A 27569-nucleotide genomic window follows, 5' to 3' on the forward strand; every position below is an offset into this window, starting at 1 on the left:
GAACCCTTTCCCACCTAAGTTAAATCCAGGGAAAGTTGTTCCCCTCAGCAGCTGGATTTACTGGGGATTTTGGGGGTGCGTGAGGACCCTGGGAAAGGGGAGGCATGGGGTGGGAAGGGAGATGGAGAGCCAGGGATGAGGAGGAAGGGGGTTTCCCTCTTCATACTGCTGTGGAAATGTGGATTTTCCACTCTCTCTGCCATAGCAGTTGTGGGAAAAGCCATTCCTGCTGACTTTCACCCAGGGATCAGCGCCTGGGAGGTCAGACTGCAAAGGGGCTGACTTGCACCCTGCCTGCTGGGTTTGCCAACATCCCCAGGAGACCCAAAGCTCTGCGGATGGTGGGATCTGAGCATCATCCCAAATCTCAGAGAGCACACGAGGGGCTGGGTGCTGCTGTCCCACAGCGGGGGACTCAGCATCTGGGGACATGTTCAACCTCAGCTTGGCTGAAAAATCAGCATCACCTCCTTCCCCCGTGGGAAGGGCACCCAGGGCTCCTGTCAGAGCCTCTGGTGGCAATCAGGGGACTGCAGGGACACAGATGCCATGCAGGGGGGTGCTGCCCAGCCGGTGGCTTTTCTCCAGCTCTGGCAGGGCTGGTGGCAGAGCTCAGCCCTGAGCGAGGGCAGGAACCCCCCTGCCTCGCTTTGCTGCCCAAATCCCTTGTGGGGGTTTTGCTGCTGGAGCTGTAGAGAGGAATCAGAGTGCGGGGTCCCCAGGAAAGCCAGAAGCTGCGTGATCCCTGGTGGGCTCCAGTTGCCCCTGTGCCCCCTCCTGTCCCCCTGTCCCCCCGTTTGCTGTGCCTGCCCCGGGTCAGTGAGCGCGGTGCCTCCATGTGACTGCAGCTTCCGTCCCTCCTTCCGCAGAGGCTGTGCCAGGGCTCCGCAGGGGGGACAGGAACCCCACGGGGAACACCTCCCCCCGGGACCCCCCCCAGTCCCCCTGCAGGGGACACCAGCATGGGGTGCAGCAAACCCTGCCTGGGGCTCCTGGCGGTGAGTAACTGCTCCCCTTTTTACGCCTTTTATTCGGGGTGGGAACATTTATTTGGGGTTTTTTGGTGGTGTGTTTTTGTTTTTTGTTTTTTGTTTTTTGTTTTTTGTTTTTTTTTTTTTCCCTTTTTTTTTTGGGGGGGGCAGCCTCCCTTGAAGCCAGCTTGGAGATCCGTGGTGCCCAGGCTGGTAGTGAGAGCCGGTGTGGCATGTGGCAGGGAGGACACCTCAGGTGACTTCCCAGACCTCCTGCACGTGGGTTTCTTGGTGGGGCAGTGGGCAGGGGTTTCCTGCTGGGCTGCTGCCCCCTGACCCCAGGGAGCAGTGTGGGAGGATGGAGGGATGGATGGATGGAGGGAGGGAGGAATGGATGGAGGGATGGAAGCACTGGTAATACTGGGGGAGGCAAAGGAGGAGCTGGGGGAAGGAAAGCGTGAGCTTCTGTGGGAGGGTTTGAGGGGCCAAAGGCCAGCCAGAACCAATGCCACCATTTTTTGGGTGCTGTGAGGACACAGCAGGGTCCCTCTGCTGCCACCACGCCTGGGACTGAGGTGGTGTTGAAGACCAAGGGCTTGGGAAGATCCAAGGTGCTGAGGGCTGGCTGCAGCCCAGGACAGAGAGGGTTCTCCATCCCCAGCAGATTAACAGATGCCACTTGGCTAAGATGTTGTCTTGGTGCTGTTGGCTGTCCCAAGGAGGAGACCCCCCAGGAGACATGTCCCTTGCTTCCTCTGTGCTGCCAAAAATACCCCCCCTGCAAGCATGGCAGTGGTGAGAACGCTGCTGGCTGAGCCCCCACTGGGACCTTGCTGCTCATTTGCCTGGGGCTCAGCTTTTCCCCAGATGCAAATGTCATCAGCTCGGGTTCCACCGAGTCCCTGAGCGGGCACCTCAAGCCAGAGAGCCTCCACTTCCCTGCAGGACCTCCAGGAGGGTTGGGTGCTGGAGCTGGCAGCTGGGCTGGTGTCACCAGGAGGAACCCTGGGTGCTGGAGAGGGGAGATGTGAGCCCTGGCAGGGGGAAGGCTCTGCTGGGGGGCTGCACTTCAGTGGCTTTTGTGACCTGATGGTGCCTTTCCCATGTGCTCTGCCCCCTGCGAGGACCGGCCTGCCACCTCCTTGTCCCTTCTCTTCTCCTGCCTGCCAGGTTCTCACTGCTGGACCCCACAAAGCCTCCTTCCAGGGCTCTTCACCATTCCTCCACAGGCAGCTTGTGGTGGCCCAGGTGTCCCAGGGCATGTGGGGAGCCCAGGAGCCATGCTGGGAGCTGTGTGCCTACTGCTGGTGTCACTGCTGCCACCCAAAGCTCTGGGACCTTTGGGATGAGAGGTCTGTGGCCTTTGTCCTTCTCACTTCTTGTCTCCATCTCTATAGGACTGCCATCACTGAGATGGGGGCCCCGCTCCCTGCTCTCTCCCTGCTTCTGGTCCTGCTGGCAGTGAGATGGGGAAGCGGGGCGAGTGCAGCCTGGGCATCACCTCCTGGGGGCTGCAAGCTCGTAAGTCCTCCCCTGCAACCCCAAAACCTTCTGACTGCTTGGTCCTGCCCTGCAAACCCAGGTGCCTCGGCAGCTCCAGACCTTTCCCCTCCCAGCTGCTGGCTTTGCTAAGGAGTAGACTCTGGGGTGCTAAGACTCTAAGCACAGAGCCACCCCATCCATCCTCACTTTGTTCCCCAAACTTCTCCCTCCTCATCTCTCCCCACCTCTCAGAGCAGTGTTAGGTATCCACTTCTTGCTTTAGGTGCAGAGCACTATGGACTGCACTGGTAGATGGCTGAGCTCCGTGCCAGGGAACCTTGGAGCTGACACCGAGGAGCTGCTGCTTGATGACAACACCCTCCAGGTCCTGGGCAATGCCTCCCTGCTCTCAGGCCACCACCTGCGACATCTCAGTGTCACCAAGAACAGGCTGGAGCTCATCGAGCCCGGGGCCTTCCTCAGCAGCCAAGGCCTCCACGTGCTCTCTCTGGCAGACAACCTCCTCTTCACCAACTACTCACTGACAGCAGCTGCTCTTTCTGCTCTGCCAGCCCTGAGGACACTGGATCTTGCTGGAAACCTGCTCACCGAGGACATGGTGTCAGTTTTGCTCTGGAACCTCTCTTCCTTGGAGTCCTTGTCAGTGGCCAGGAACATAATCATGAGGCTGGACTCGTCCGTCTTCGATAACCTAACACAGCTGTTGGAGCTGAACCTGGAGAAGAACTACATCTTTGAGATTGACCAAGCTTTTGAAGGGCTGCAGAGGCTGCAGAGGCTGAACATAGCTTACAACTACCTCCCGTGCGTGGTGGAGTTCGGCCTGACCCAGCTCAGGGTGCTCAATGTCAGCAACAACGTCATTGAGTGGTTTCTGGCTCTGGAAAGCGACGACCTCTTCGAGCTGGAGGTGCTGGACCTATCCCACAACCACCTCCTCTTCTTCCCCGTGCTGCCCCGGCAGAGCAAGCTGCACTCCCTGCTGCTGCAGGACAACGAGCTGAGCTTCTACCAGCGCCTGCCCAACGGCACATCCCTGGCCAACGTCACCGTGCAGTTCCTGCTCATTGATGGCAACTCCACCAGCACCACGACAGTCAGCCTCTGGGAGGAGATCTGCCACAGCGACCTCTCCTCCCTGCGACTCCTGGACATGAGCCAGAACCAGGTCTGGTACTTGCCCGAGGGCTTCCTGGCCCAGATGCCCTCCCTGACCCACCTGAACCTCAACCAGAACTGCCTGGAGACGTTTCGCCTCTCGGAGGGGGACCCTTTGGCCACGCTGATGGAGCTGGACCTCAGCCAGAACCAGCTGGAGGAGCTGGGGCTGGAGATGGGCACCAGGGAGGTTCTGCCCAACCTGCAGCTCTTCAACCTCAGCACCAACAGGCTGCAGGAGCTTCCTCCTGGGGTTTTCACCTACACCAGGAAGATCATGACCGTGGACCTCAGCCGCAACCGGGTCGACCTCTGTCCCTGGCCGGCTGTCATGGGAGAAGTGAAGAGTCCTCCCTGCGTGGACGTCAGGGGCCTCAAGACTTTGACACACCTCTCCTTGGCTGGCTGTGGTCTGGGGGGACTGCGTGGCCACCCCTTCCAGGGGACCTCACTGATGCATTTAGACCTCTCTGACAACCACCGGGCGCTGTCCGGGGACCTGGCGTGGCTGGAGGACCTGGCCGTGACACTGCGGGTGTTGTCTCTGAGGAACACCAGCCTCTCCTCCCCCGGCACCGTGGACTTCTCCACCCTGAGCGGCCTCTCACGCTTGGACCTCTCGGGGAACTCCCTGAGCGCCTTCCCCGTGTCACTGAGCGCCCTGCGGCTCCGCAGCTTGGACCTGCGGGACAACCTCCTCCCGGCGCTGCCGCCCGACATCGGGAGGACGCGGCTGGGAAGGAGCCTGCGGGAGCTCTACCTCAGCCACAACCCCTACAACTGCTGCACGCTGGGCTGGTGGGAGGCCCTGCGGCGGGCACAAGGCCTGCGGGTCCCCGACGGGCCCGAGGTGACCTGCAGCTACGCATCCCGCACCCTGAGCCCCGGGGCGCTGCCACAGCCCGTCCGGAGGAGCTGCCTCTGGCAGTCGGCTGACACGGCCCTGCTGTACCTGGTGCTGGCTCTGCCCACCTGCCTGACCCTCCTGGTGGCCTTTGCTGTCACCTTCCTCATGCTCAAACAAAAGTTGCTGAAAATGGTGAAAAGCCGGTGTGGGGTCTCCAGCTCTTACTGATGGCTGAGGAGGAGGAGGAGGGGCTCAGGAAGGGTGAATGCAAGCAGGCTGTCAGGGTTAGCAGCGACAAGCCCTCTGAGGTGGTTAAGATGGAGACATGTTTCCTGAAGGAGCAGGGGGTGGTGGGAGAGCTGCTGCTCCTGCTACTGATGCCCGAGGGGTATCCGAAGATTGCAGGGCCATGGGGGTGATGGAGCCTGGGGCATCCTCAAAGGACCAGAAACCTTCAGCTGGTGTTGGCGAGAGCCAAGCAGACATAACACTGAACACCTTGTGGCTAAAGGGGTGTGAACAGTTGCCCCCTACGGCTGTTTTTTTTAATCCCCATTCAAGCAGTTACTTTTATTTATTCACCCCTGTAGCCAACTCTCTGCTGCAAACCATTCTGCAGCCCCCCTCCACGCGTTGTCCTGGGCTGGAGCACCATCACCTGGGTGCTGGGGAAGGGTCCCCATGGCTGTACTTGCCAGCATCAGCAAACTCGCCCTGGGCATGCACCTGTGTGCTGGTAGGATGGGCTGGAAAACATATTTTGGGTTGAAATTGCTTGGTGTGAAGTTGTGATCCTAGCTAGAAGAGCCCATTAAAAGTAGCCCAAGTCACAGTGATATAAAATATTGACTCAAGACATGACAATAAATTATAACCGAGGTAATATTTTATCATCGAGTTCTTTTCCTGCAGTAACTGCTGGATGAAATGGATGGAAAGGAGATAAAGTACATGCAAGCCTTCCTCCTGTTGCGCAAGGTGTGTACTTGGGGGCTGTGGTCTCCAGGGGGGTTTGAGGTTTTTTTTCTCCCCCCCCAGCCCCGGTGGCACCGTGTCCCAGCAGTGCTCCACGGGAAGTGCCACGCTGGTTCCTCGGAGGGTCCCACCCTGGGTGGAAGTGAAAAGTTATGGTAGTTTGTGCTAACTCAGAACTCCTGCTGAGAACTGGAGTGGCTTTGTTCCTGCTGCACCGTTGGGAGGAGTCTGTCTGAGATGGTCCCTTCCCTTCCACCCCAGAGCACGCTGCGAGTTCAGGGACCGTGTGGGCTCGGGGAAGCGGGTGGCATGGAGGAACACCAGGGGGGCTTCTCCTTGTCTGCATTCGAGGGAGCTCAGAGAGGGGTGCTGAGGGCTCAGAGCCACCCCAGACCACCCCGTGTCACTCCTCCTTACTCTGAGGTTGTCCTGGGAAGTTGGGGAGGGAGCTGTGGGGATGGGAGTGGTGCCTGGGGGGGAGGTGCAGGCAGAGGGAGCCAGGGCTGGCAGCGGTGCTACCAGGGCTGCATCCTGCTGGTGCTGGCCTGGGGACAAGGACTGGGGTCACTGGTGAGCCTCACGTGGCTGACTGACATGCCAAGCTGGAAAAACTGGTTGTAGGTTTGCCCATGGAAAGCAGCAGCACTGGGGCCAAGTGCTGGCAAGGCTCTGGGAACCCAGCTGCTAAATCCATCTCAGAAAACAGCTGCTTTCTGGCCCTGTTCTGGACTAAAATAGCCAAAACCAAATCAGGCCTCAGCAGGGTAATCCCTCAGCCTCTTTCATCTACTCTTTTGCCCACAGGCTGCAGGCCCATGGTTCAGCAGTGCCCTGTAAACCCCCCCTGCCCTGTCCCCTGGTAGGTGTGTGGCAGCACTAGGTGCTGGCAGGGTGGGCACCTCACTGCTCAGGGCTGTGTCTGCAGAGGTCTGGGTGGTGCTGGGGGTGTGTGCAGGCTTCCTGCAGCACCAGGGCTGCAGCTGCTTCTCCTTTTGGCAGGGGGATGTGGGGCACTGCCATGGGTGTGCACATCAGTAGGAACTGAGGGGCCTGGCACTGCCCAGGGCACGGGTAAATTGTGGGTGGATGTGGGGGATCCTCTGAGCTCCTCTCTCATGGGAAGTGTTGGCAGCTTTGCCCAGGCACAGGGACAGCATTCTGGGAAAGCTGAGGCTCACCCAGAGCTGGGACTTGTGAGGGATTTCAGGGAAACAAGATGGGCTCCTGTGTTTGGAGTGCCTGAGATCCTTACAGAAAGATCCTTCCTCAGCTTGGTGAAGTCATGGAGATCAAGGATGTGGATTTCAAGCACATTTCCCCAGAACTGAGCACTTACTGGTAAAGCATCACTTTGTAGTACAAGGAAGAAAAACATCTCACTTCATCAGCTTGAAATCACTGTATTTTCAAAAGTAACTGACCTGCTAGATATTCCAGTTCTTAAATACAAGGATTTGCAGTTGTGTCAGAAGCTGGAGAATTAAGCATTGCCCACAGAATTTGAGAGTAATAGTCTCAAAGCAATGTTGGCTTATCCAGCATATCTAGTACATATTTAACATTACAACAAGTAATAATAAATCATATCTGTATACAAGACACGTTTAACACTTCATTTACAGGTAAAGCTGAATAGAAATCACACCAAGGAAAGCTGGTGAGGTTTTCAGCTGAAGCCAACTGAGAGAGTAAAGAACTGAAAATTATTTAAGCACTCAGACATAGGAAAAGACTAAAAACATCCAGTAAGGTCAGCTGCCCAATTTCCATTCCATCAAGTCAGGCTTCTTGAAGTTCACCAAAACCTGGAGTTGCTGTAGCACCTTAAGCCTTGGGTTCTCTGTGGCCAATGTAATGTGCATCAGTGGCTGAAAATGCTGCAGCACGTGTACCCTGACAGAATCCCCTCTGTCAGGTTTGTCTCTGAACTGCCCATCCAAGACATCTTTGTGCTGAATCAGATCTCTTCATCTGACTCCACGTCCCAGCCACAGGACTCCAGCTGCTCATCCTGGGGGAACTCAACCTCGAGGTCGTAGACGAAATCAGGGTCGTCCTTCTTCTTCCTGTTCTTTTCAAAGAGCTCATCCATGATGCTTTTCCTTTTGGCTAGTTCCTTGTCATCTAGTTTGTTCATATCCTCTTCTGGGTTGATGGTCTCTTCCTGCTGGAATTTTTCCAAGCTCTCAGCCAGGCTCTCTCCTCCCAGGTGACCCTTCAGCAAGCTGTACATCTTCTGTAGCTGACGCAGGGAGACTCCTTCCAGGTACACCTTGTGCCGAGGGTGATTCTTCAGCTGCTCAGCTGCCCAGCTGCAGTCTGGAGAGAAAGCCACTGGGAGGGATTACAGCTGCAAGCAAACCTCCTCCAATAAACAGACCCTCTTCTCCCAAGCCCTCATGTGAGACCTCCAGACTCAGCAGAGCCACTGCCTGGGTTGAGATCATAGAATCATAGAATGGGCTGGGTTGGAAGGGACCTCAGAGATCATCAAGTCCAACCCTTGATCCACTCCCCCCGTGGTTCCCAGCCCATGGCACTCAGTGCCACATCCAGGCTCTTTGGAAAGATCTCCAGACACGGAGAATCCACTACTTCCCTGGGCAGCCCATTCCAATGGCTGATCACCCTCTCCAGAAAGAAATTCTTTCTCATCTCCAACCTAAACCTCCCCTGGCACAACTTGAGACCCTGCCCTCTTGTCTTGCTGAGAGTTGCCTGGGAAAAGAGCCCAACCCCCCCTGGCTCCAACCTCCTTTCAGGGAGTTGTAGAGAGTGATGAGGTCTCCCCTGAGCCTCCTCTTCTCCAGCCTCAACACCCCCAGCTCCCTCAGCCCTTCCTCACAGGACTTGTGCTGGATCACTTCACAGCCTCCTTGCTCTTCTCTGGACCTGCTCCAGCACCTCAATCTCCTTCCTGAACTTCCTGAGGGGCCCAGAACTGGACACAGGATTCAAGCTGTGGCCTCACCAGGGCTGAGCACAGGGGCAGAATCCCTTCCCTGGACCTGCTGGCCACGCTGTTCCTGATCCAGGCCAGGATGACATTGGCCTTCTTGGCCACCTGGGCACACTGCTGGCTCCTGTTCAGCTTCCTGGCAATCCAGACTCCCAGGTCCCTTTCTGCAACTCTGTGCCCAGCCTGGAGCTCCCCATGGGGTTGTTGTGGCCAAAGTGCAGGACCCGGCACTTGGCCTTGTTGAACCTCATCCCATTGGGATCAGCCCAACTCTCCGGTCTGTCCAGGTCCCTCTGCAGAGCCCTCCTGCCTTCCAGCTGATCCACACTGCTCCCCAGCTTAGTGTCATCTGCACATTTGCTGATGATGGACTCAATCCCCTCATCTAAATCATCCATAAAGATATTAAACAGATGTAGCCCCGGACTCCTCAGGGGGAGCAGCGTTTGCCCCCCAGGAGCCCTCCCTGCCTGCTGGTGAGAAGCCACTGGGCAGTTACTGAACCTGCTGTGCCCAGCTAAGCATTCATCTGTGTCTGCGGAGAGCCTGGGCAATGCTGCAAGTACCAGATCCTACCTGAGAACTTGGAGAAGTTCCTGACAGGCATGAGGCGGCGGCGAGGCTTCTCCCGGCTGCCCTCTGTGTAGAGCAGGATGATGGAAGGAGGCTGGAAGCAGACACCACACTTCTTGGCAACGTAAGTCATTGGGGTGCTGCCTGGAGCTCAGCCTGAGGGGCCCTCACCAATGGCAAAGCTCACTGGAAACCAGGAAAAGGGGAAAAAAAAAGTGTCTTTCAGTACCATTCTTTTTGATCAGGGTCGGAGTGACCCAAGCTCAACAAAACCAAGCAGCTATGGGGCAAAGTCTCCCCAGTTTCACACCAAAAGGGAGCTAGAAGATGTGTTTTCTATTATTAATTTTTTTTAAGTGAAAAAACATCATTCAGTAGTAAATCAATGCATTACAGGTTCTTCACAAACACCACTTACTCCATATTGTATCCATTACTCTGGGAAGTCAGGAATTGTCTCCCTACCTCCTGCCCCAACCACCTGGCACTTCCTATGGAAGCTCCCCCTGTCTTCAGAGACAACCTGAATTTCCAGCTCAGGTGTAACAATATATATCTGCTGTAAATTTATTTGAAAAAAACCTTCAGGAAAATGCAGCTAAAACAAAAATCTAAATGTCTTGCAGCCCCACTGAGATCTCTAGAAAATCGATTCTGAGCAGTGCAAGAGGGAACAGAGTTCTGCTACCCAGAAGTTCTGTGACACATATTTGCAATTTAGATATTGGCCTGGAAACAACACAGATGGGGACAAATGGATGTGGTTCAGCTTTCCTTTTTTTCTCTCTGTTTCTGTCACAAACCTGGGGATAATATATTCCTTATTTTGCATGGTATTGATGATGTTTATATCTGTAACATTAGAATTCCCTTATTTTAAAAACCCTTCTAAGAGGAGGGGGACCTAGTCAGTGTTTGCAAAACTTTTTTAGAGCTTCAGAGCATATCTGTAACTGACAGCAGAGGGGATAGGGAGGAAGAAGAAATGAGGAAATGAAGGACAAAGTAATGAGCCCTAATTAGATGAAAATGAAAAGACGGATTAATTTTTAAAAGAGGAGACTGCCCTCTCCTCCTCAAACTGAAACCCAGCATGGAGGAAATAAAACAGCTGTGAGTTTACAAGTGACAAAACACTTTTTTACACAGCCACCTGATGTGTGTGAAGTTACCAATGGAGAAGAAAGTGGATCAGGCCAAGCTGTTTGTGTGAATTTACTTTATGTAGAATTAAGACTTGTAATATATGCTAATGAATTTGTACTCATAACTACTAAGAATTCAGGGTTAAACTGAGAAAGAAGCTAACAAAGCAGCTCAGACATTTCACTTTCCCATACAAAGCAGCTCAGACCTGGCATTTTCCCACTAGAACAATGTAACCAATACAAGGTCCTAACGGGATTAACTTCTAGCTCGGGAATAATTAAAAGTGTAAGTCTTTTCTTCTGTAACTCTTTTCTTAAAACAAGTCTTGTTCTTAAAGCAAGACACTGCCAAGGCCATTCAGGTGCCAGCTGGGCACCAAAGGATGTGAACATCTGCACAAGAAGAATATAAAGATGTCACCACCAAGGGATAAGAAGAAAGTTCTGGCTGGGGTCTGATACCACCTTGTAACAATAGAATGAAGTCAGCAAGAACTGAGAATGTAAGGATGATGTAACCTCCCCTTTTACTGTATAAATACCCCAACCCTTTCCCTTAACCCTTGGAACTCTTTGTCCGGCAGGAGCTGGGAGTTCCCCGGATATGAAAATAAAAACCTTTGGTGTTTAAAGACTCAAAACTCCGTCTCTAAACAGTTTTGCTGGGCCTTTTTTTTCGGCTTCACCACTTCCAGGGATTAAGCTATAAAACAGTCATAAAGGCCAAGAATGTCTTCAGCTCTGACAATGCTGAGGATCTGTGTGTGTGCACAGAGGGACCAGGAGCTTTTGCCTTAACTTAAAAGGTGGAGAAAGAGGGTGTGTGTGTGTGTGTGTGTGTGTGTGGGGGGGGGGGGGAGGATGTGCTGAGCAGCAGGCACAAGCAGCCTGCAGGCACCAGAACCTCCAGATTCTCTTTTTCTACTTTATCTCAACTGTCCATACCTAAAATGCTCTTGAGAGCTCCTCAGCATCAGCCCTGCCCTTGGCTCTGAGCCTTTTCAGGTCAGATGGAATGTGAGAGGAGATGGAGGGACCCAGATCTGCTGCAGGAAGAAAGAACACCCCAAAAATGAAGGTATGACCCCAAAATGAGAAAAATCCCTACAATCTTCAAAAGCTGCTTTGGAGCCAAACTGAGAAGTCTTTGTTCCTGGTTGAAAAGCACCCAGGAGACAGCTCTAATTTGCAGAAATATTGAATATTAATATTGAAAACAACCTACCTTTTGCTTTTTAATAGTTCTTTAAGAGTCGGGGGAAAAGCACAAGTCTCTCAAGAGCCACTTTCACGATCTTCAGATGAGAAATGATGCTTCAAACTGAACTGAAATGGCCTCTGGAAGGGTCAGTGTCCACAGCAGAGGCACCTCCACCCGGGCACCGGGAAATAAATAAATCCTTGGCTGAGGAAAACAAAGAGGAGGAGCAGCAGGGAACAGAGCTTTGGTGTCTTCAGGTGAGGCAGGGGTGGCTAAAGCTGGCTCCGGTAGCTCTGAAACACGGGTGGGTGTTCCTCTTTTACCCTGCAGCTGCTGTTAACGTTAAAAAGCGGCTTTTCTGTTGCTTGCCGCCGCCAGACCGGCAAAGCCTCGGGGTCGCGAGCGCTTGAGGCCTGAACGTTGAGAGAGAAGGAAGAACCGGGTCCGTTCTTCCCGCCCCTCTCCCCTTCCCCTCGCCTCACCCGGCAGGACCGGGCAGGATTCCTCTCCCTCGGCGGCAACGGCGGCCCCGACCAGGCCGCACCCCCGCTGTGGTTGCCATGGCTACGGCCGCTCCGCAGGGCCCTCCCGCCGCAGGTCCCCTCCGGGCTGCCCGCAGCAGAGCCTGCGGGGCGCGCCGGTGGCTGCTCACTCCTCCCATCTGAGAACCCGCCTAACGGGGGGAGAGGGCGGCCGGGATGAAGCGCCGGGGCAGCGTTTACCGGCGGGCCCCACCGGTGCCGCGGGCCGAGGGGCAGGTTGGTACCGCGGGTCAGGCGGGCACGGGAGGCGGCCGGAGCGGGGATGAGTCGGAGCGTGCCCGCCATGGCGGTCGGTCGGCGGCGGGGTGAGGCGGTGCTGAGCGTCGGGCTGGCCCTGCTCCTCGGTGCCCTCCGTGAGTGCCACCTGACTCCGAGGACCGGTTCCCGAGGAGCCCGGCGTGGGCATGCTAGGCCTGGGGGCTGCCCCGCGGGCTGGGAGAAGCCGGGCGGGTTGCCCCGGGCCTGTGCGGAGGCGGTGGAACCGTTCCCTGAGGCCGGTGCTGGGGTTCCGGGCGGTGCCGGGGTTCCGGGCGGTGCCAGCCGGTCGGGCTGAGAGTCAGTAAACAGCAGTGCGGGGAGAGTCCGCAGCCCTGCCCGCCGGAGCAGCCCCGGGTCGCGCTGTGAGGAGGGCGAAGGGCTCGGTCCGGGGTGTGCGGGATTCCCCGTGGAAAACGTTCGTGAGTGGGGGTCTGTGCCTGGCGGTCTCTGGGTTTGGGGAGCAGGGCTCAGTCCCGGGAAGCTGCTGTGCTGTGGAGGTGTTGCCGGGGTGTTCACAGAGCAGGACTGGGCTGTTGGGAGCTGCCCGGGGGTGCGGTACCGCTGCTCTGCTCACATCTCTGCTTTGGTCTCTCTGTGCTCTGGCAGGGGTCCCAGCCACTTGCCCGGGGGTCTCAGTCACCCAGCAGCTTCTGAAGGAGGGGTTTCACAGGTGAGCTGCCACCCGGGGAATCCTGCCTGAGGATAAGCTGCTCGTTCTGTACCAGAGCTCTCAGTGTGACCTGGGGGAACAGCTTGTGCTAGGAATCGGGATCAAGTAATTAACAGTTCCAGTCTGGAGTGAAGGAAGAGCAGGAAGCCCCTCTCTAAGGTCTGTGTGGAGGCTGGTGGTGGTTCTGAGGAGTTAACAAAGAATGGAAACTTCATTTTGGAGATGGGGAAGAAGGAGGCTGAGGGGAGACCTTTTGCTTGAGAGGAGGCTGGAGCCAGGGGGCAGAGCAGTCTCTTATCCCAAGTAACAAGTTACAGAATAAAAGGAAACGGCCTCAAGTTGTGCCAGGGCAGGTTTAGGTTGGAGACTGGGAACAGTTTCTGCCTGGAAAGGGTTGTCAGGGCCTGGCCCAGGCTGCCCAGGGTACTGGTGGAGTCCCCATCATCCCTGGAGGGGTTTCAGACCCTGGGGATGTGGGGATGAGGGACATGGGGCAGTGCTGGGGCACTGCTTGGACTCAGTGATCCTCCAGGTCTTTTCCCACCAAAATGATTGAGTTCTGTGACTCTCTGGATGTGGAGTCAGAATGAACAACATGAGTCTCAGCAGAGCAGGACAGAGGGAGCTGTGTGCTGAACCTCAGCCCCTTGGTGTGTGGGAGCTGGGTCTCTGGGTTTGTCAGTACCTCTGTCAGGGGGAGGGGAGTGCAGTGTTCTGGAGTGCAGATGTGAATGTTTTGCTTCTATTTCTTGTTTGAAGGGAGCTGGTGGTGAAGGTGGAGCTTGGTGCCAGAGGGGAGGATGCAGGAGGGTGCACAGTGGCAGCTAGAATTCATCTTCCACCAGGAATCTTCGTGGATCCCTACGAGCTGGCATCACTGCAGCAACACAACTTAACAAAGGTAACAACCCCAGAGCTCAGCCTCCTGGGCAGGTACTCAGGAAGTTGTCATCTCTGGTAATTATCTGACCAAGGTGTGGTGAGTTCTTTTCCCTGGAAGGTGTTGCAGCACAGCCTCATCTTTGTGACCTCTCCTTGTACCTCTCCCCTTGCCCAGCACAGGGTGTTTGCTTTTGTGTCTTGCTGGGATCTCAACACTGAGTCCTGGGGAGCCACTGGGACTCTGCTGAGCCTCAGATGAGCAGCTGTGGGAAAAGCCACTCAGGTTGAGAAGACAGAAGGTTGGGGGTGCTGTGCATTTGTCCTGAGTAGCTTCACAGCTTTCACAAGAGAATGAGGGAAATGGTTTTCCCTTCTGAGGCTGCAGTCTGGAACCACAGCAGCCAGCAGCCTCTTAAATCCCAGAATCAGGCACACAAAGTCTGTGTCTTTCCCCCCCTGCCAACTCCCTGCCTCGTGTCAGTTCTGATTGCAGCCACATCTCTCTCTCTCTCTCCTTGCAGGCAGTGTTAATTCCTGATGCCATCGATGTGGAAGCTCCTGAGTATTTATCCACAGAGCTCCATGTCCTCCTGTCCCTGGAACCTCACCTGCAGTGCTCTCACTGTTTCCAGGCTGCCTTGCCTGTGCACGGGAGGTACCAGCGCCCAGCAGAAGAGAGTCAGGAAGCCTGGGTTGTTGTGCAGAGCCCAGAAGCACTGCTCTGCTGCTGTGACAGTAAGATCTGGGGAGAGAGCAGTAACCACAGGCAGGCCAGAGCTTGGAATCCACTTGTGCATTTGTTATCTGGAGATGGAGCTCTCAGTAGTCATGTGAAGGTGAGAGGAAGACAGTGGCTCTGCTGAAGACCATGTTGTCTTCCTCTGATGAAGGCAGGTTAATTGACTTCTTGGTGTTGTGCTGCTGCCATTGTACCCTGGTACCAAAAGTGTTGGCATTTGATCTGTTTGTCACAGTCCCTGCAGGTCAGCTGCTCAGACCACGTTTTCACAGTGCTTCTCTTAGCAGCTGGAGCCGTTTGTGGCATTTTTAATATTCACTGTCAGGTATTTTGATTGCTCTAAGTATTCTGGTGGTTTCTCTTTCTGCATTCCCTGTGTTAAGGGAGGAATGTAGAAAGCTGTGTCTGGAGGTTAGAATGGCTGGGACTCCAACATGGACCCCTGTGAAACAAGAACCTGATATCCCCTGAAAATCAGTATTTTGAGTTATATCAGCAATGAAGTCCTTTATTTTTCCTACAAATTGTATTTTCTGTCACTAAATCACCCTTGCTGGCTGCTAAGTCAAATGTGCTGATGATTCTCAGCTTCTTGATCTTCACTTCTGTATTAATTGAGCAAGGATTTTCTGGGATCAGCCTAGGGGCAGGGAGGACTGTCTGGTCAGTTAGAAAAGGGGTGTGAAGTCTTCACCTTTTTCTGCCCCATTTACTCCTCATGAGCAGGAAAACATTACCAGTATGAAAGCATCTGAAGTATTGGAGTGGAGTTCTTACCTGTGCCAGCAACGAGGAGAAACAGAAGAATGACTTCTGTGCTTTTTGGGAAGAGCAGTGATAACTGTATTGCTGCAGTGGAGGGGTTCACAGGCCAGGGAGGAAATCTTGCCCCTGTTAAGGACAGAAGAACTAGGTTACCACATGGGGGTGAGTTTTACTTGGGTGCCTGCTGTATCACAGGAAAAAAGAGTTGCAAAGTTCATTAAAAGAAGTGGCCAGCTCTGCTTTGCCCCTGCTGGCACATTCCTGTCGGTGCTGGATTTCTGTCTAGCTGCTGTGGAGGAAAGATAACCTGGTTTGGGAGAGGGATGGGCTCGGGCTGATCAGGACTCTCTTCCCCAGATCTCCTGCCCGCTGAGTGCTGGACGCTGAGTGCTGCAGAGGGAGCTCCCTGCTCAGGACAAGCCCCCGGCCCCTGTCGGTGGTACCGAATAACGCAGAAACCTGTGAGTTGCACTGCTCCTGGGAACTCGTGGTGCCTTTTTGTGTGTGTGATTAACGGGTTCCATAGCACAGGAACTAAGCAGTAAAAGCCCAGTTGTGTGATGCCCCCTTGGGGAGGAGCAGGGTGTCCTGTGGGCTCTCTCTGCTCTTTTAGACCTTTGTGGGGCTGCTCTCCTCCCCTTTTGTTGACAGTTTACATGGAATTGTAGGATATACTTGGCAGTAGTCAAATTTAAAAAGGTTTTTTGCAAAATAGGTGCTTTGGATGAGCAGCAAAGTGAAAAGGTAGTTTATGACTTGGCTAAAGGAAGGAGTAAAAGCCCAAAGATTGAAGGGATAAAATCTGAAAGAATCACCACTTCTTTTTGTTTGGTTGTTGTCAGATTGGCTGAGTAGCTAGGAAAAGGTGTGCTTCCTTTACTCTGAGTTCAAGACCAAGGAAAGTTGTACCTTTAATGTGGTCAACAGCTGCCTTTGATACTTGCAAAGGTTGCAGTAGCATAAAGATTCAGAAATCAGACCTCACAACAGATCTGCTGCTTTTATAACACGTGTGCCTTCCTGTGCTTAAGATACTGCAGACGTATGGGACATCTGCAGCTCTTACCCAAAAACGTTCTGGAGCTTTCTGCAGCACAGAGAAACCAAACAGTTGTTCAGCTTGGAGAAAATTGACTTCTCAGTGATCTGTGAAGTGCTTCTTGGAGCCTTCTCTCTTCTGTGTTGTACTAGGGCCATATCCTCAATGGCAAGCCTGCTGTACAGATCAAGATGCAGAGGATATAAATAGTTCCTGCTTAAAAGAGTAGCAGAGGAATTTATTGAGCTTTGCCCTGCAAGAGCAGCTGTCTTTCCATGTGCTGTTACAGGAAAGGTGGTGTCCCATCTCTCTTTTGATTTTGAATCCCAGAAGCACCCTTAGCAAGAGGCTACTTAGTAACCAGTGGTCTGGTTACTGAGCCTCTCTGAGTTGCAGTAAAGAAGAAACACCACGTTTAGATTTGTGTAATCCATTTATTTTTCCTTTGTAGACCCCTGAGGAATTGGTTCTGCAGGTCCCAGTGGGACTCAGGCACCACAGTTCCTTAGTGTGTGTCCTGACTCTTCTTGCCACGGTGCTCTGCTCCAGCCTGGTTCTTGCAGCAGTCTGCAGATATGGACACCTCTCCCCAGGCCCCTGCTCTGAGTAAAGAACTACTGACTGACTGACTGACTCTCCTCTGTCCAGCAAAACTCCCTGAATATTGCATCAGCCTCCTAAATGCAAGGCCCTGAACCTGGATCAGCACAAAGCCAGGCTGATGGCTTGGCAGAGAATGGTCTGAGAGCAGCCTTGAGGAGAAGGCTGTGGAGGTGCTGGCTGATAAAAAGCTCAATCTGGGCTGGCAGTGTGTGCTGGCAGCCCAGCAACCAGCCCTGTGGTGGGCTGCATCCCCAGCAGGGTGAGGGAGGGGATTTTCCCACTCTGCTTTGCTTTGGTGAGAGCCCCCTGCAGTGCTGGGTCCAGTTCTGGGGTCCCTAACAAGAGATGGACACAGAGCAATTGGAGCAAGTCCAGAGGAGGCCCTGGAGGTGATCTGAGGGCTGGAGCAGCTCTGCTGGGAGGACAGGCCAGGAAAGTTGGAGCTGTTCAGAGGAGGATCTGGGGAGACCTTGGAGCACCTTCCAGTGCCTGAAGGACTCCAGGAAAGCTGGGGAGGGACTTTGGATGAGGGCACAGAGTGATAGGACAAGGGGTGATGGCTTTAATCTGGAATTGGATAGATTTAGGCTAGACATCAGGAAGAAATTCTTTCCTGTGAGGGTGCTGAGCCCCAGATTGCCCAGGGAAGCTGTGGCTGCCCCATCCCTGGCAGTGTTCATGGGCCCTTCAAGGTCTTGAACAACCTGATGTGGTGGGAGGTGTCCCTGCCCATCCAGGGGGTTGTAACAAAATGATCCTTCAGGTCCCCTCCAACCCAAACCATTCTATGATTTGATGAAATGAATCTTACTCTACTTTTATTTATATCTTGCTTATGCATGAGGGTCTCTCCATGAGCAATAGTCACCTTGGCCTAGCTCCTAAAACCACCTTGCACACCCCCAGAGATTGTTCTGGTGCACTGCACAGTCTGGGTTCTGGTTCCCTGCCCCTGGCCCAGAGTCTGCTCTGACTTGTGCTGCCTCTCGTGGGGGTGTTTGTGTTTCTTGAATTCAAAGCAATGGACTCAGGGACTGGGCATCAAGGGAATGGAAAACATTTACTAATCATTAAAGTTTCTGAATTTTAAGCCTGTTGTCCAGGTGTGTTAAGTGTGAATTTGTGAAGAGATGTTCTGGGACAGGAAAAGGCTTGTTTTATTATTCTCTGCCATCCTCATAATTGAGAGCAAGAAGCTGCTCCTGGTCAAATCAGTCACAGTTGAAACAGTTTAGGAAAGCTGAAAGAAATTTCTCCCTCTACCAGAATCTGAACGGATAACCCTTGGAAGGTGAAAGCTGGTGTAAAGAGCAAATATTTAGAAGATTTGAACTGAGCCAGAAGAACAGTTGATAAATACAAGGAAATGGAGAGGAAATTACTTAATGGAAAACCTGAGCTGCTCTGGATTGACCCTATAGCTCAGTTCCTTACTGTCAGTAGGTGGCATTGTGAGCTTACAGTAACTCCTGGGGACTCTGAGAAAATAGATTTTATTCACTTCAAGATGAGAGTAAATCAGTGCAAGGAGGTGATCTCAGGGAGTGTGTGCCAGGAGGATGAAGGAGAACTCTGGTTTTCAAACGAGGACCTGCTTTTGAGGGCTATGTGTGCAGCCCAGGCTTCTCACCAGCAGAATCAGCCTTTCATCCCTGTCCAGCTGGAGCTGCAGGATCCCTCGGGCATCTTTGTGCCTCTGCTGGGATTCAGCAGGGAGCTGTCTTGTGACTCTGCCCAGGACAGGTTGGTAAGTGCCCTGACACTGGGCTCTTGTTCTCCCTGGGCTGAATGATGATGGCTGGGCCAGCACTTCAGCTGCTCCCTCCCTTCCTCCCTCCCGGGTCAGACACTGCATCTGCCTGGGGGAAGGGAGAAATTCAAGAGAACAATGGCAGAGAACCACCCCAGCCTGGCACCAGGAATGCACATCTCCCAGTGGGATTCTTCATTCCCAGAGCTGAGTTCTGTCCTGTGCTCTCATGCAGGTAAATCTGTGTTGCAGTCTGACCCTTGGAATCCAACACCCCTGACTGCCACTCAGCTCTGGCAGGTCCTCATCACCTGAGAGTTCAGAGGTTTTTATTTTAACATCAGATAATAACAGCTGAAAAATCACAGGCTGAATTCCTTAGCTGAAAGCAAGCTGCCTGATACCATAGCCTGGTGACAAGGAATGGTCACATCCTTCAGACAAAGGGGCAAAAATGGATGAGTGGGTGGTTTGGGAAGTTGTGCAGGTGAGGATGTGAGAATGGAAACCGGCAGGAGGAACAGGCAGGAGGGGCTTGAATCACAGAGGGGGCTTATCACTCTTAGTCCTAATTAATAGCTGACCATTGCCACGTGCAGCCACCAGTTTGTCTGCCATGGAGCTCTAAAATTCATCAGGATCCCACCAGTGGGCTTTCCAGCTGAACCTCAGTGATACTCATTCTGATTAATGTAAAATACGGGAGAAGTGGCAGATACTCTCAGTGGGGTTTTTTGTTATGGCAAACATCAAGTATCTGCTGCTCTCAAAGCTGCAGCATTTGCCTTTTAAATAGACACGTTTTTTTCTTTAAAAGTTGTTAATAATTGTACTAACTGTTGTAGTGCTAAATAGAAAGGAATTTTCCAGTTAAGCTTTTGCTGTTAGACAAGCAGTGTGTCCAGCAGGCCCTGAGGTGTCAGACACAGTGGGATGCAGGTGCAGCCCCACAGGGATTGCTGGGGACAGGGAGGATGAGCCCTGAGGCAGCTGCTCTGTGGAAAAACTCTGGCAGCTTGGGAGACAGAAAGGAGGTGACTGGATTCTCAGCAAGAGAACAGAGAGAAAACGGTCAGAGAGGGATCTGTGCATCATTAATGTGCTCACAGATGGAATCACAGCACTGAGAGGAAAGAAGGAAAGAGGAAGGGCTGGAGTGTGTCAAGGCTTTCTGAATCACAAATGGCTATAACAACAACAAAACCACACAAAACAAGAAAAAAAAATAAAGAAAAAAGGGTTATTGTTTCTTTAAAAATATGTGCCTGGAGAGAAAGAAGAATGGGAGAGGGACAAGGATTCTGAAAAGACTTTGGAGCAGGAGCTGAGTGGGCAGAGGAGTAAATGAGCTGAGGCAGCAAGAGGAAGCCAGGGCACCTTACAGGGAAGGGAAGTTGGAAGGGCTGAGGGAAGTGAGAAGTTCTGAGAGGTACGTGCAGAGATAAATGAGCAGAGCCTTGCTCTTGGGTGAGTCAGGGTAGGAAGGCAACAAAGCAAACTACAAAGAGCAGAGAAGAGAGCCCCGTCCTGCAGGAGGAAGCAGCCACAAGGCCACTGCAGTCCTGTTCCTGGGGCTGCAGTTAAGGCAGGGCTGTAGGGACAAGTGTTTGGTGAGCAGGAATGCAGTGGAGAGTAAGAGAGCCAGAGAGTTGTCAGGAAGCACCGGGAAGTCTGATCCCGTCCGTGCCGGGAGGGTTGGCCGCAGTGGAAGCCATCAGCTGCTGTTCCCTGGGTGCTGACGCAGAGGAGCTGCCTCATGTGTGTCCTCTTCTCACGGATAAATCCGCGGTAGCTGCAGGGCTGGCAGCGGAGCTGATGCCCCAGGTGCGGGTGGGGGTGCGGGGAGGGCAGACGGGTCCCTGTGCTGCCCCTTCCAGTGGGAGCAGCAGGCAGGAGGGGGCTGCACCCTGCCCACCCCGGGGCTGGCATGGCGGGCTGGGTGCCACCACCCCATGGCCTCAGGGACAGACCCCGACACGCAGCACCGAGCCCTCGGAGCGGCTTTCCTGGGCCGGGGGGCGTTTGTCCCCTGCCCCCTGCAGCGGGGTGACAGCCCAAGGCGCGCACGTCTGATGGCGTTGTCAGGTGTGTGTGAACGCCCGGTACCTACAGGAACCCTACAGCCCCCGGGCAGTGCTCCAGGACGCCTTGAGGCCCCGCACCCCCGGTCCTTCCCGGGACCCCCGGCTCTGCCCCCCCCCCCATCCCATCCCCGGTGTTGCTGCGTCACTTCCTGCGCGGTCGTGATGCCTGCCGGGAGTTGTAGTCCTGTGCGCGGCGCCCCGCCCCCGCCCGCCCTCACGGGCTGTGGCCACGCGCGGCGGTTCCGCTTCCCCCTCCGGCTCCTGCCGCCGCCGCCTCCTCCTTCCTCCACCTCCTCCCTCCTCCTCCTCCTCCCCGGTGGGTCCCGCCGCCGCCATCGCACAGGCGCCGTGTGGCGGCCGCGCCCCGCTCGCCAGCCCCTCCGTCCTCTCAGGCGGCAGGCGCCGCCCCAGCCCGGTGAGTCCGCTCCCACCTGCCGGCCGCGCCTTCTCCCGCTCTCCTTTGTGGAGCGGCCGTCCCCCTCCTCTCCTCCCCCCCTCTCCTCCCCGGTCGGGCCCTCGGCGATCACGGGAGGCGGCTCCCCCACCCCCTCCCGGAGCTTCCGCTGTCCCCGCCGCGGGACGGGCCCAGGGCGTCCCTCCCGTCCGCTGGTGCTGCAGGAGGGTGGCGGTGCGGGGCCGGAGCTCCCAGCCCGCTGCTTCCTGTGGGCCTCGCTGGGCCCCGCCTCGGCCCGACAGCCCCGGGACAGCCCCCTCAGGGGGCAGCGCCGCTCCGGGGGGCTCTGAGGCCTGGGGAGAGCGGGGAAGTCTGGTTAATCTCGGGGAGGGGGAAGGAGAAGGAGGGGTCGGTGCGGGTGTTGGTGTTAGAAATCCCCGCGGGAGGTCGGAGGGGCGGCAGGCTGAGCCCCCGGGCCCCGCCGCAGGTTGTGTGTGTCCCCGCGGTACCTGGGCTGCCCTGAGACCGCCTCTTGCCCTCCCTGCTGGGAAGCTCTTTGTGCCCCTCACCTGCTTGTTGGGCTTTTGTTGTTGTGAGTTGTTTGGGGTTTTTTTTTTCCGCCCCACGTTTTCTGCTTTGTTTTTGTTACTGCTTTTTGTATTTGCTCTGTCAAAGCCAGACAGGATGGTTTATTTTCACGACGAGCTATTCGTGGAGCAGGGAGAATGAAGTCTGATCTGGGCAGGGAGGTGCAAGGGACTGCCCCAAGGTTTGTTTGGGAGCAGGGAGTTGATCAGCTGGCACTCAGGGAGCACCTTCCACTGAGCCAGTGGCCATCTGAGCCCCTTCACGGGCTGCCTCTCCCTGACTGAAGACAGTCCAGAGATTGCATCATTTCAGTAATCGTTTTCATAGCATAGCTTGGCTTGGAAGGCACCTAAAAGATCATTTTGTTACAACCCCTCATGCCATGGGCAGGGACACCTCCCCCAGCCCAGGGTGCTCCAAGCCCCATCCAACCTGGGCTGAGACACTGCCAGGGATGGGGCAGCCAAAGCTTCTGGGGGCAACCAGGGGCTCAGCACCCTCACCCCAAAGAATTTCCTCCTAATGTTTAACCTAAATCTCCCCTCTTAAAGCCATTATACCTCATCCCATCCCTCCAGGCCCTTGTCCCAAGTCCCTCCCCAGCTTTCCTAGAGCCCCTTCAGGCACTGGAAGGTGCTCCAAGGTCTCCCTGGTGCCTTCTGTTCTCCAGGCTGAACAAACCCAACTTTCTCAGCCTATGCTCATAGGAGAGCTGCTCCTCTGATCATCACTGTGCCATTCTCTGGATTGTTCCAACAGCTCCCTGTCCTCCCTGTGTTGGGAGCTCCAGAACTGGACTTGGCATTCCAGGTGGGGTCTCACAAGGGTGGAGCAGATGGGGAGAATCCCCTCCCTTGACCTGCTGGCCACACATTTTGGAGATGGTGCATGTTAGACACAATTCAAGCATAGTATATTATGGGTTTTTTATCTTTTTATTTCTATATTTCTTGTTTATTTGTGGTTTTTGCTTTGTTTTTTGTTTGTTTATTATATATATGAAAAAGTGTGCCCGCAGGAGAAAGTGTCCTCACAGTGTGAGCCATGGAATGGTAACTCCCTGAAAAATGGGCACTAACCACTTTGTGATTCTGTTTCTTCCTGTAGGAGGTGGAGGTAATTTAACTCACAGAGATATTGTGGAGGCAGGTTGGGAAATATCTGTGTGTAACCAAAGGAGCTGCTCCAGTTTTATGTTCCCAGAGAACTGACAAATCAGTAATTTCTTTTTTTTTTTTTTTTAATTTCTTTATTACAGACTAACATCCTGAAGCAGAAGCATGCAGAGATGTAAAAATGTAAAGCCTTTTGCTTAAAAGTTTTTGCATTGAATCTTAAAGATAATAGGAGCACTCAAAAAAAAATAAATAAAAATCACTGAGTAATGTTTTAGAGGAAGGAAAAGCCTTGCTCTGGAGTTCACTGGTTGGATATTTCAGTTCTTGAGGCCAGAACAAGAAATGCTTGAGGAAAAGTAACTGAGATCTTGTTGGGTGTATTATATGGGCAAGTTGACTTGGCTTTGTGCAGACATCTTTGTAACAAAAACCTTGGGCTATTAAGTGGGGAATAATGCACTTTTTACTGCAGTGCACCGTGTTTGGGTGCATGTGCTGCCTGAGTTGCTCTGTAGCCCTGTGTCAGAGGCTGAGTGACCCCAGGTGACATTGGTACCAAGTGTCAGTGGGGGAGTTTCCTTCTGGAGGCTCCTGCTCCTGTTACCTCCTGGGGATGTGTGCTGGGCTGGGTGGGGGAATGCTTTGGCCATGTATGGCAGGTCACATCTGCTGCTTGTGTTAAAGTGTATCCTTTAAAAAAAAAGCCCTTGCATTTAAGTCAGCTTTTTGGTTATATTTAAAAGGTAAAATTATTCAAGCACCTTTTGGTTTCTAGATAAATGTTAAGGGTGTTGATGCTATGTGTCTGTATCCTTTACTACTACTAAGAGGGGCTTCTGCTTCAGCCAGAGTTCTTTTGTCACTCTTTGCTGTGTTAGTTGGAGTTTTTTGTGTTTTTTCTTTCTCTGTAATATTTTTTTTCCTTCATTAGGAGGTTTCTGTGCCAGTATCTTCTTGTTTCTTACAACACACACAATTATTACCACGTCTGTATGGCTGCCACAACAAAGAAAAAGCCATTTGTTCTGCAAACCACCCCGAGCTGCAGAGAGGTTGCTCTGGGTGGCTGGGCCCAGTGATAACCCCTGCAGAGAGGAAAACTTTGGGGTCAGAATCTGGGTTGCAGGCAGCAGGTTTTGGAAGTGCAGGCAGTGGTGGGGGGCATGGGATGGGGAGAAGTTGTGGACAGCCAGGCAGAGTGTGTCTGGATGCATCCCAGTGAACTGTGTTTCAGCTGGCAGCTGGGAAAAGGTGTGACTGAGTTGCTAAAAGAAGGTGTTTGTGGAGCTTTCCCTTCTTTTTCTAGAAACATGGTTGCTGGCATCGTTTCTGCTCTGTTTTTGTCAAGGCAGAGGCACTTTTTTGGGCTAGGAGAGATTCAGAAAGGCTGCAGCAAGCTCCATTTTTAGTTTTCCAAAGAGGGGGCCTCCTTCACAGCCCCTGCCTCAGAGAGTGCTTTACAGTGTCTGCTCTCGGGGAGGTTTCTGTACCTGCTGTGGCAGTGACTGTAACATCTCAGGTTGAACTTCACCAACCCTGAGGTTTCCCCTTGGCCTGTGAAGTGCAGGACTCCTGAAGAGAAGCTGAGGACTCCAAATGCTTGGGGTGCCAGGCTGACCCCACAAACTCTGCAGTCCTTACCTCAGTGCAGTGCTTGGCCCCTGCTGCCTGGGTTTGACCCAGGGAAACACCACGGGGGAGTCTGAGCTTTCCAGTCCTTGTGAATTGGTGTTTTTCCCAGCCCTCTGGCAGGGGGAGGCCACAGGGGAAGGGTAGCACATCCAGAGGGGAAGCTCTGGACTCTTGAGGTGGTGTTGGGGCAGCTGGGCTTGTGCAGGGGGACAGGAGGTGGGGAAAGGTGAAGGACCCCAGCACCTACCTGGTGGCCAAGGACAAAAGCCTTTGGGCAAGGCACCAGTTTTGAAGGCTGTCTTCGAGCAAGGAAACACTGCAGTGTTCTGGGAAGGCCACAGGATTTTTATTGTGCTTGTCTGTTTAGAATTAGTGTCCTAATTGCTGACAACAATTGCTGTGTTGTCAGATTTTTAGAAAGCTCTTATTTGGATTTAAATGCAGGTGCTGAGAGGTAGTGAGTGCTTTCAGGTGAGCATAAGAGTGACCTGCCCTAACTGGGGCCAAGACTGAGCTCACCAGGGATACTCAAACCTTACTTCACTGCTCAAGGCTTGTGAGACCTCAGAGCATGATTTTACCTCAAGTTGTACCTTACTCTACTTGGAAAATACCCAGTGTAGTGTTTGTATTTAGGCTGATGTAGGGTAAAGTGTATTGTCACTGCGAGCTGGAAACACTGCTTGGGGGCCCAACCCTGGGGCTGCATTGCCAGGTGTTTTAAGTCCATCACCTCGGCTTCTTTCTGTCTTCCCAGCTGGGAAGGGGGACTAATTTGGCCTTAAAAAAGGGCTCACCTGGCAGATGGGCAGAGATTTAAATGTTAGGAATGTGTCTTACAATTGACAGGAGTTGATTTCTTTCTGCTTAGGTAAATTTTGGGTCATTGGCCACGCTAGCTGCAAATTCCCAACAGGAATTCCTTATGCTTTTGAAAGGCTAAGGTAATGGAAGTTGAAATGCTTCAGAAATTAGTGAGGCTTCTTTTTTTCTTCAGGCAAGACAAGTGGCTTTAGAAATTCTCCAACTGATACATCTAACCTGTGTTCATAACTTTCCAAATCCTTTAAAAAAAAAATCTTTGTTTCAGCTGCTTCTGCTGCACTGATGCTTAGAGCTGTTTTAACTAACACACCTAACTAGGGAAATACAATATATTTAAGACTCCCTGAAAGTGTCAGGCTGCTTTGTCTTATAGCTCATAATTTCCCAAAAAGCCTAAGTCCCAGCACTGGTGTTGGTGTTGATGCAGCTCTGGCCATGAGAAGTTTGCCCCAAGTGGGATGCTTGAACAGCCCAAGCTTGGTACTGAGGTGCTGGGGCTGCCCTGGAAGATAGGTGGTGACCTGTGGCACTAGGTTTGAATCTCTGGTCAGGGCTTTTCTCTCTGCCAGTTGCCAAAAATTGTTTCTTACCTTCAAGGGAGTTATTTTGATAAGACAGGTTTTGATTATTTGTAATTCTGTAGTTTCATTTTGAAGAACGGGAGATGTAGGAAGGAAACACCTCGTTAGGGCAACAGTGAGTATGACTGAGAAAGGGACATACTGTGCTTAAAGAGGGTTTTCACATGTCAGCCAGAAAGAGGGAAGCTGGCAGGTATATTAGGGGATGGAAATACAGTAAAAGCCTTTCCAGTTCAACTCCTACTTTTTTTTTTCTTTTTTTTTTTTAATTTCCTGAAGTTTTCTGCTTCCTGGTTAGGTACTGGATGTTTGACTTCACGTGTGCCCAAAGGAGTTTCCAACTGGCAGCTTACACAGGCTTGGCCACAGCTGCTTCAACGAGTGAAATTAAGAGTTTTGCCCAGTAGCATGGGGTTTATTTTGCAAAAAATTCTAATACTTTTAAGTTGTATTTGTTCTTCATTTACAGTCATTCTAGAACTGCTTTAACAGAGGTATCTCTGGATGGAGAGAAAAGAGTGTTGCTGGAAGATGTGTCTTAAAACCACCCTTGAATGTTTAAGTCCTTTCCTCTTGAAAAGGTCTCTGATAAAGTGAGAACCTGGGGGGATGAAATTTCCCCTAAGCCTGTGTGCTGTGAAAGTCCATCTTCTTTTACAGGGGTCTTCTGGGGACCTTGTCTTACCTGGAGCTCAGAAAAAAGCCAGCTGGGCAGTTTCTTGTGGAAATAGCTCACTGGAAGGGGCTGAACTGAAACAATGCTTCAGCTTGTGTAATATCTGCTTTAGAGTGTGAAAAAAAAAACCAACAAACCTATAATATGTGTTTTAAAGAGAGGAACTTTTAAAGTTCTAAAACGTTACTGGGAAAGTGAAAGGAGAAGTAAGAATCTTTCAACCTTTTCTTCTGTTTTAAACCATTTGACCAATCAGGAATCCACAGGACAAGAAAGGAAATACTTCTGACCTTTTTGCCAGGATTCAGGATATCAGAATCAAGGAAAAACAATTTCTGTCCTGCTGTAAAAGGACCTTTTTGGAATTCAGGCAGTCACAGAAAGGATCTCCCTGTCCTGCTGTGGGCAGGTCACATTTTAGGCATTTTGCCTAAAATGCCAGCAGCAAACACTCTCTGAAGGTGCTGGAGTAGAGAAGATTGATGAGGGAGAACAGTCATCCATACAGCATCCCAGCTATGTGTCTGTAAGCTCTTTTTTTGGCTGATTCACAAGAAAATATTGTTCTAAGTGCTTGTGCTAAGGCAGCTTTCCCACTGCAGTGCTGTGTTGGTGTGCTGTGAGCCTGCAGGGAGATGCTGCCCAGTTCAACAGCAGCTACGTGTGGCATAAAAAGATGTGATTGTAATTGTGCAGCTCATCTCCCTTGGGAATACAGAGCACAGCAGTGGGGTCAGTGCTCAACTCAGGCAGCTCCCAAACTTTTGGATTTTAGTTGAGTCTCCTGAACCTGGCTGACTTCCTACCTGCTCCTCCGTGGCTGTTGCTGGGAGCCAGCAGGCTGACTGCAGCTCATTAAATACTTGATGTTTTACACCAGTGTTAAATAAGCTAGGTGCTAGAGATTTTTGCCAGGATTAAATCCACCCTCTGCAACTAATTTATACCAGAAATATGCAACTGTAAGGGTGCTTTTTGATTTTACACCCAGGGACTTGGGTTGGAAGGGGAAAGGAGAGAGTCCTGTTCTCCTCTGGCCCCAAACCAGTTGTTTCTCCCCACTCCAATGAGTTGGTGCTGGGGCATTT

The 27569-nt window shown here is 52.7% G+C and overlaps 4 protein-coding genes across 9 annotated transcripts in view; 3 read left to right on the forward strand and 1 right to left on the reverse strand.

Annotated features, from left to right (window-relative positions):
* The first annotated feature begins 884 nt into the window (after nt 1-884).
* Nucleotides 885-5400, forward strand: NRROS (negative regulator of reactive oxygen species). 3 transcript variants are annotated; one of them, XM_030456604.1, is made up of 3 exons: nt 916-998; nt 2369-2492; nt 2737-5400. In XM_030456604.1, the coding sequence occupies exons 2-3, from the start codon at nt 2385-2387 to the stop codon at nt 4705-4707; spliced, it is 2079 nt and encodes a 692-aa protein (XP_030312464.1). In that variant the 5' UTR covers nt 916-998; nt 2369-2384; the 3' UTR covers nt 4708-5400. The 3 variants fall into 3 exon arrangements, with proteins under 3 accessions (XP_030312465.1, XP_030312464.1, XP_030312466.1); XM_030456605.1 differs by lacking the exon at nt 2369-2492 and having other exon boundaries at nt 885-998; XM_030456606.1 differs by lacking the exon at nt 916-998 and having other exon boundaries at nt 2401-2553.
* A 1543-nt stretch (nt 5401-6943) lies between these two features.
* On the reverse strand, nt 6944-26656 carry CEP19 (centrosomal protein 19). Of its 2 annotated transcripts, none has more exons than XM_030455922.1 (6): nt 26647-26656; nt 18464-18476; nt 18228-18235; nt 11360-11668; nt 8990-9172; nt 6944-7788 (listed from the first exon to the last, which is right to left on the reverse strand). In XM_030455922.1, the coding sequence occupies exons 5-6, from the start codon at nt 9117-9119 to the stop codon at nt 7412-7414; spliced, it is 507 nt and encodes a 168-aa protein (XP_030311782.1). In that variant the 5' UTR covers nt 9120-9172; nt 11360-11668; nt 18228-18235; nt 18464-18476; nt 26647-26656; the 3' UTR covers nt 6944-7411. The 2 variants fall into 2 exon arrangements, with proteins under 2 accessions (XP_030311782.1, XP_008499081.1); XM_008500859.2 differs by having other exon boundaries at nt 6946-7773.
* On the forward strand, nt 12142-17924 carry PIGX (phosphatidylinositol glycan anchor biosynthesis class X). 2 transcript variants are annotated; one of them, XM_030455920.1, is made up of 6 exons: nt 12142-12230; nt 12742-12805; nt 13565-13706; nt 14209-14422; nt 15549-15652; nt 16682-17924. In XM_030455920.1, the coding sequence occupies exons 1-6, from the start codon at nt 12161-12163 to the stop codon at nt 16838-16840; spliced, it is 753 nt and encodes a 250-aa protein (XP_030311780.1). In that variant the 5' UTR covers nt 12142-12160; the 3' UTR covers nt 16841-17924. The 2 variants fall into 2 exon arrangements, 1 of the variants encoding a protein (XP_030311780.1); XR_003987879.1 differs by having other exon boundaries at nt 12153-12230; nt 14209-14523.
* PAK2 (p21 (RAC1) activated kinase 2) overlaps nt 20874-27569 on the forward strand; it is a 43399-nt gene continuing 36703 nt past the window's right edge. For both annotated transcript variants that reach the window (XM_030455918.1, XM_030455919.1), the window contains exon 1: nt 20874-21082. The gene's annotated coding sequence lies outside the window, so the exon portion shown is untranslated. The remainder of the gene's footprint in view (nt 21083-27569) is intronic.

Source organism: Calypte anna, chromosome 9, assembly GCF_003957555.1.
Source record: "Calypte anna isolate BGI_N300 chromosome 9, bCalAnn1_v1.p, whole genome shotgun sequence".
Classification (NCBI taxonomy): Eukaryota; Metazoa; Chordata; class Aves; order Apodiformes; family Trochilidae; genus Calypte; species Calypte anna.

Bases quoted from the DNA above. Each gene is read 5' to 3' on its own strand.
- CEP19 (XM_030455922.1), bottom strand. From the start codon at position 9,119: ATGACTTACGTTGCCAAGAAGTGTGGTGTCTGCTTCCAGCCTCCTTCC. The intron at 7,789-8,989 runs GTAGGATCTGGT...AATCCCTCCCAG, and splicing joins GAACTTCTCCAAGTTCTCAG to TGGCTTTCTCTCCAGACTGC.
- PIGX (XM_030455920.1), top strand. From the start codon at position 12,161: ATGGCGGTCGGTCGGCGGCGGGGTGAGGCGGTGCTGAGCGTCGGGCTG. The intron at 13,707-14,208 runs GTAACAACCCCA...CTCTCCTTGCAG, and splicing joins AGCAACACAACTTAACAAAG to GCAGTGTTAATTCCTGATGC. The intron at 15,653-16,681 runs GTGAGTTGCACT...TTTCCTTTGTAG, and splicing joins ACCGAATAACGCAGAAACCT to ACCCCTGAGGAATTGGTTCT.
- NRROS (XM_030456604.1), top strand. From the start codon at position 2,385: ATGGGGGCCCCGCTCCCTGCTCTCTCCCTGCTTCTGGTCCTGCTGGCA. The intron at 2,493-2,736 runs GTAAGTCCTCCC...TTCTTGCTTTAG, and splicing joins CTCCTGGGGGCTGCAAGCTC to GTGCAGAGCACTATGGACTG.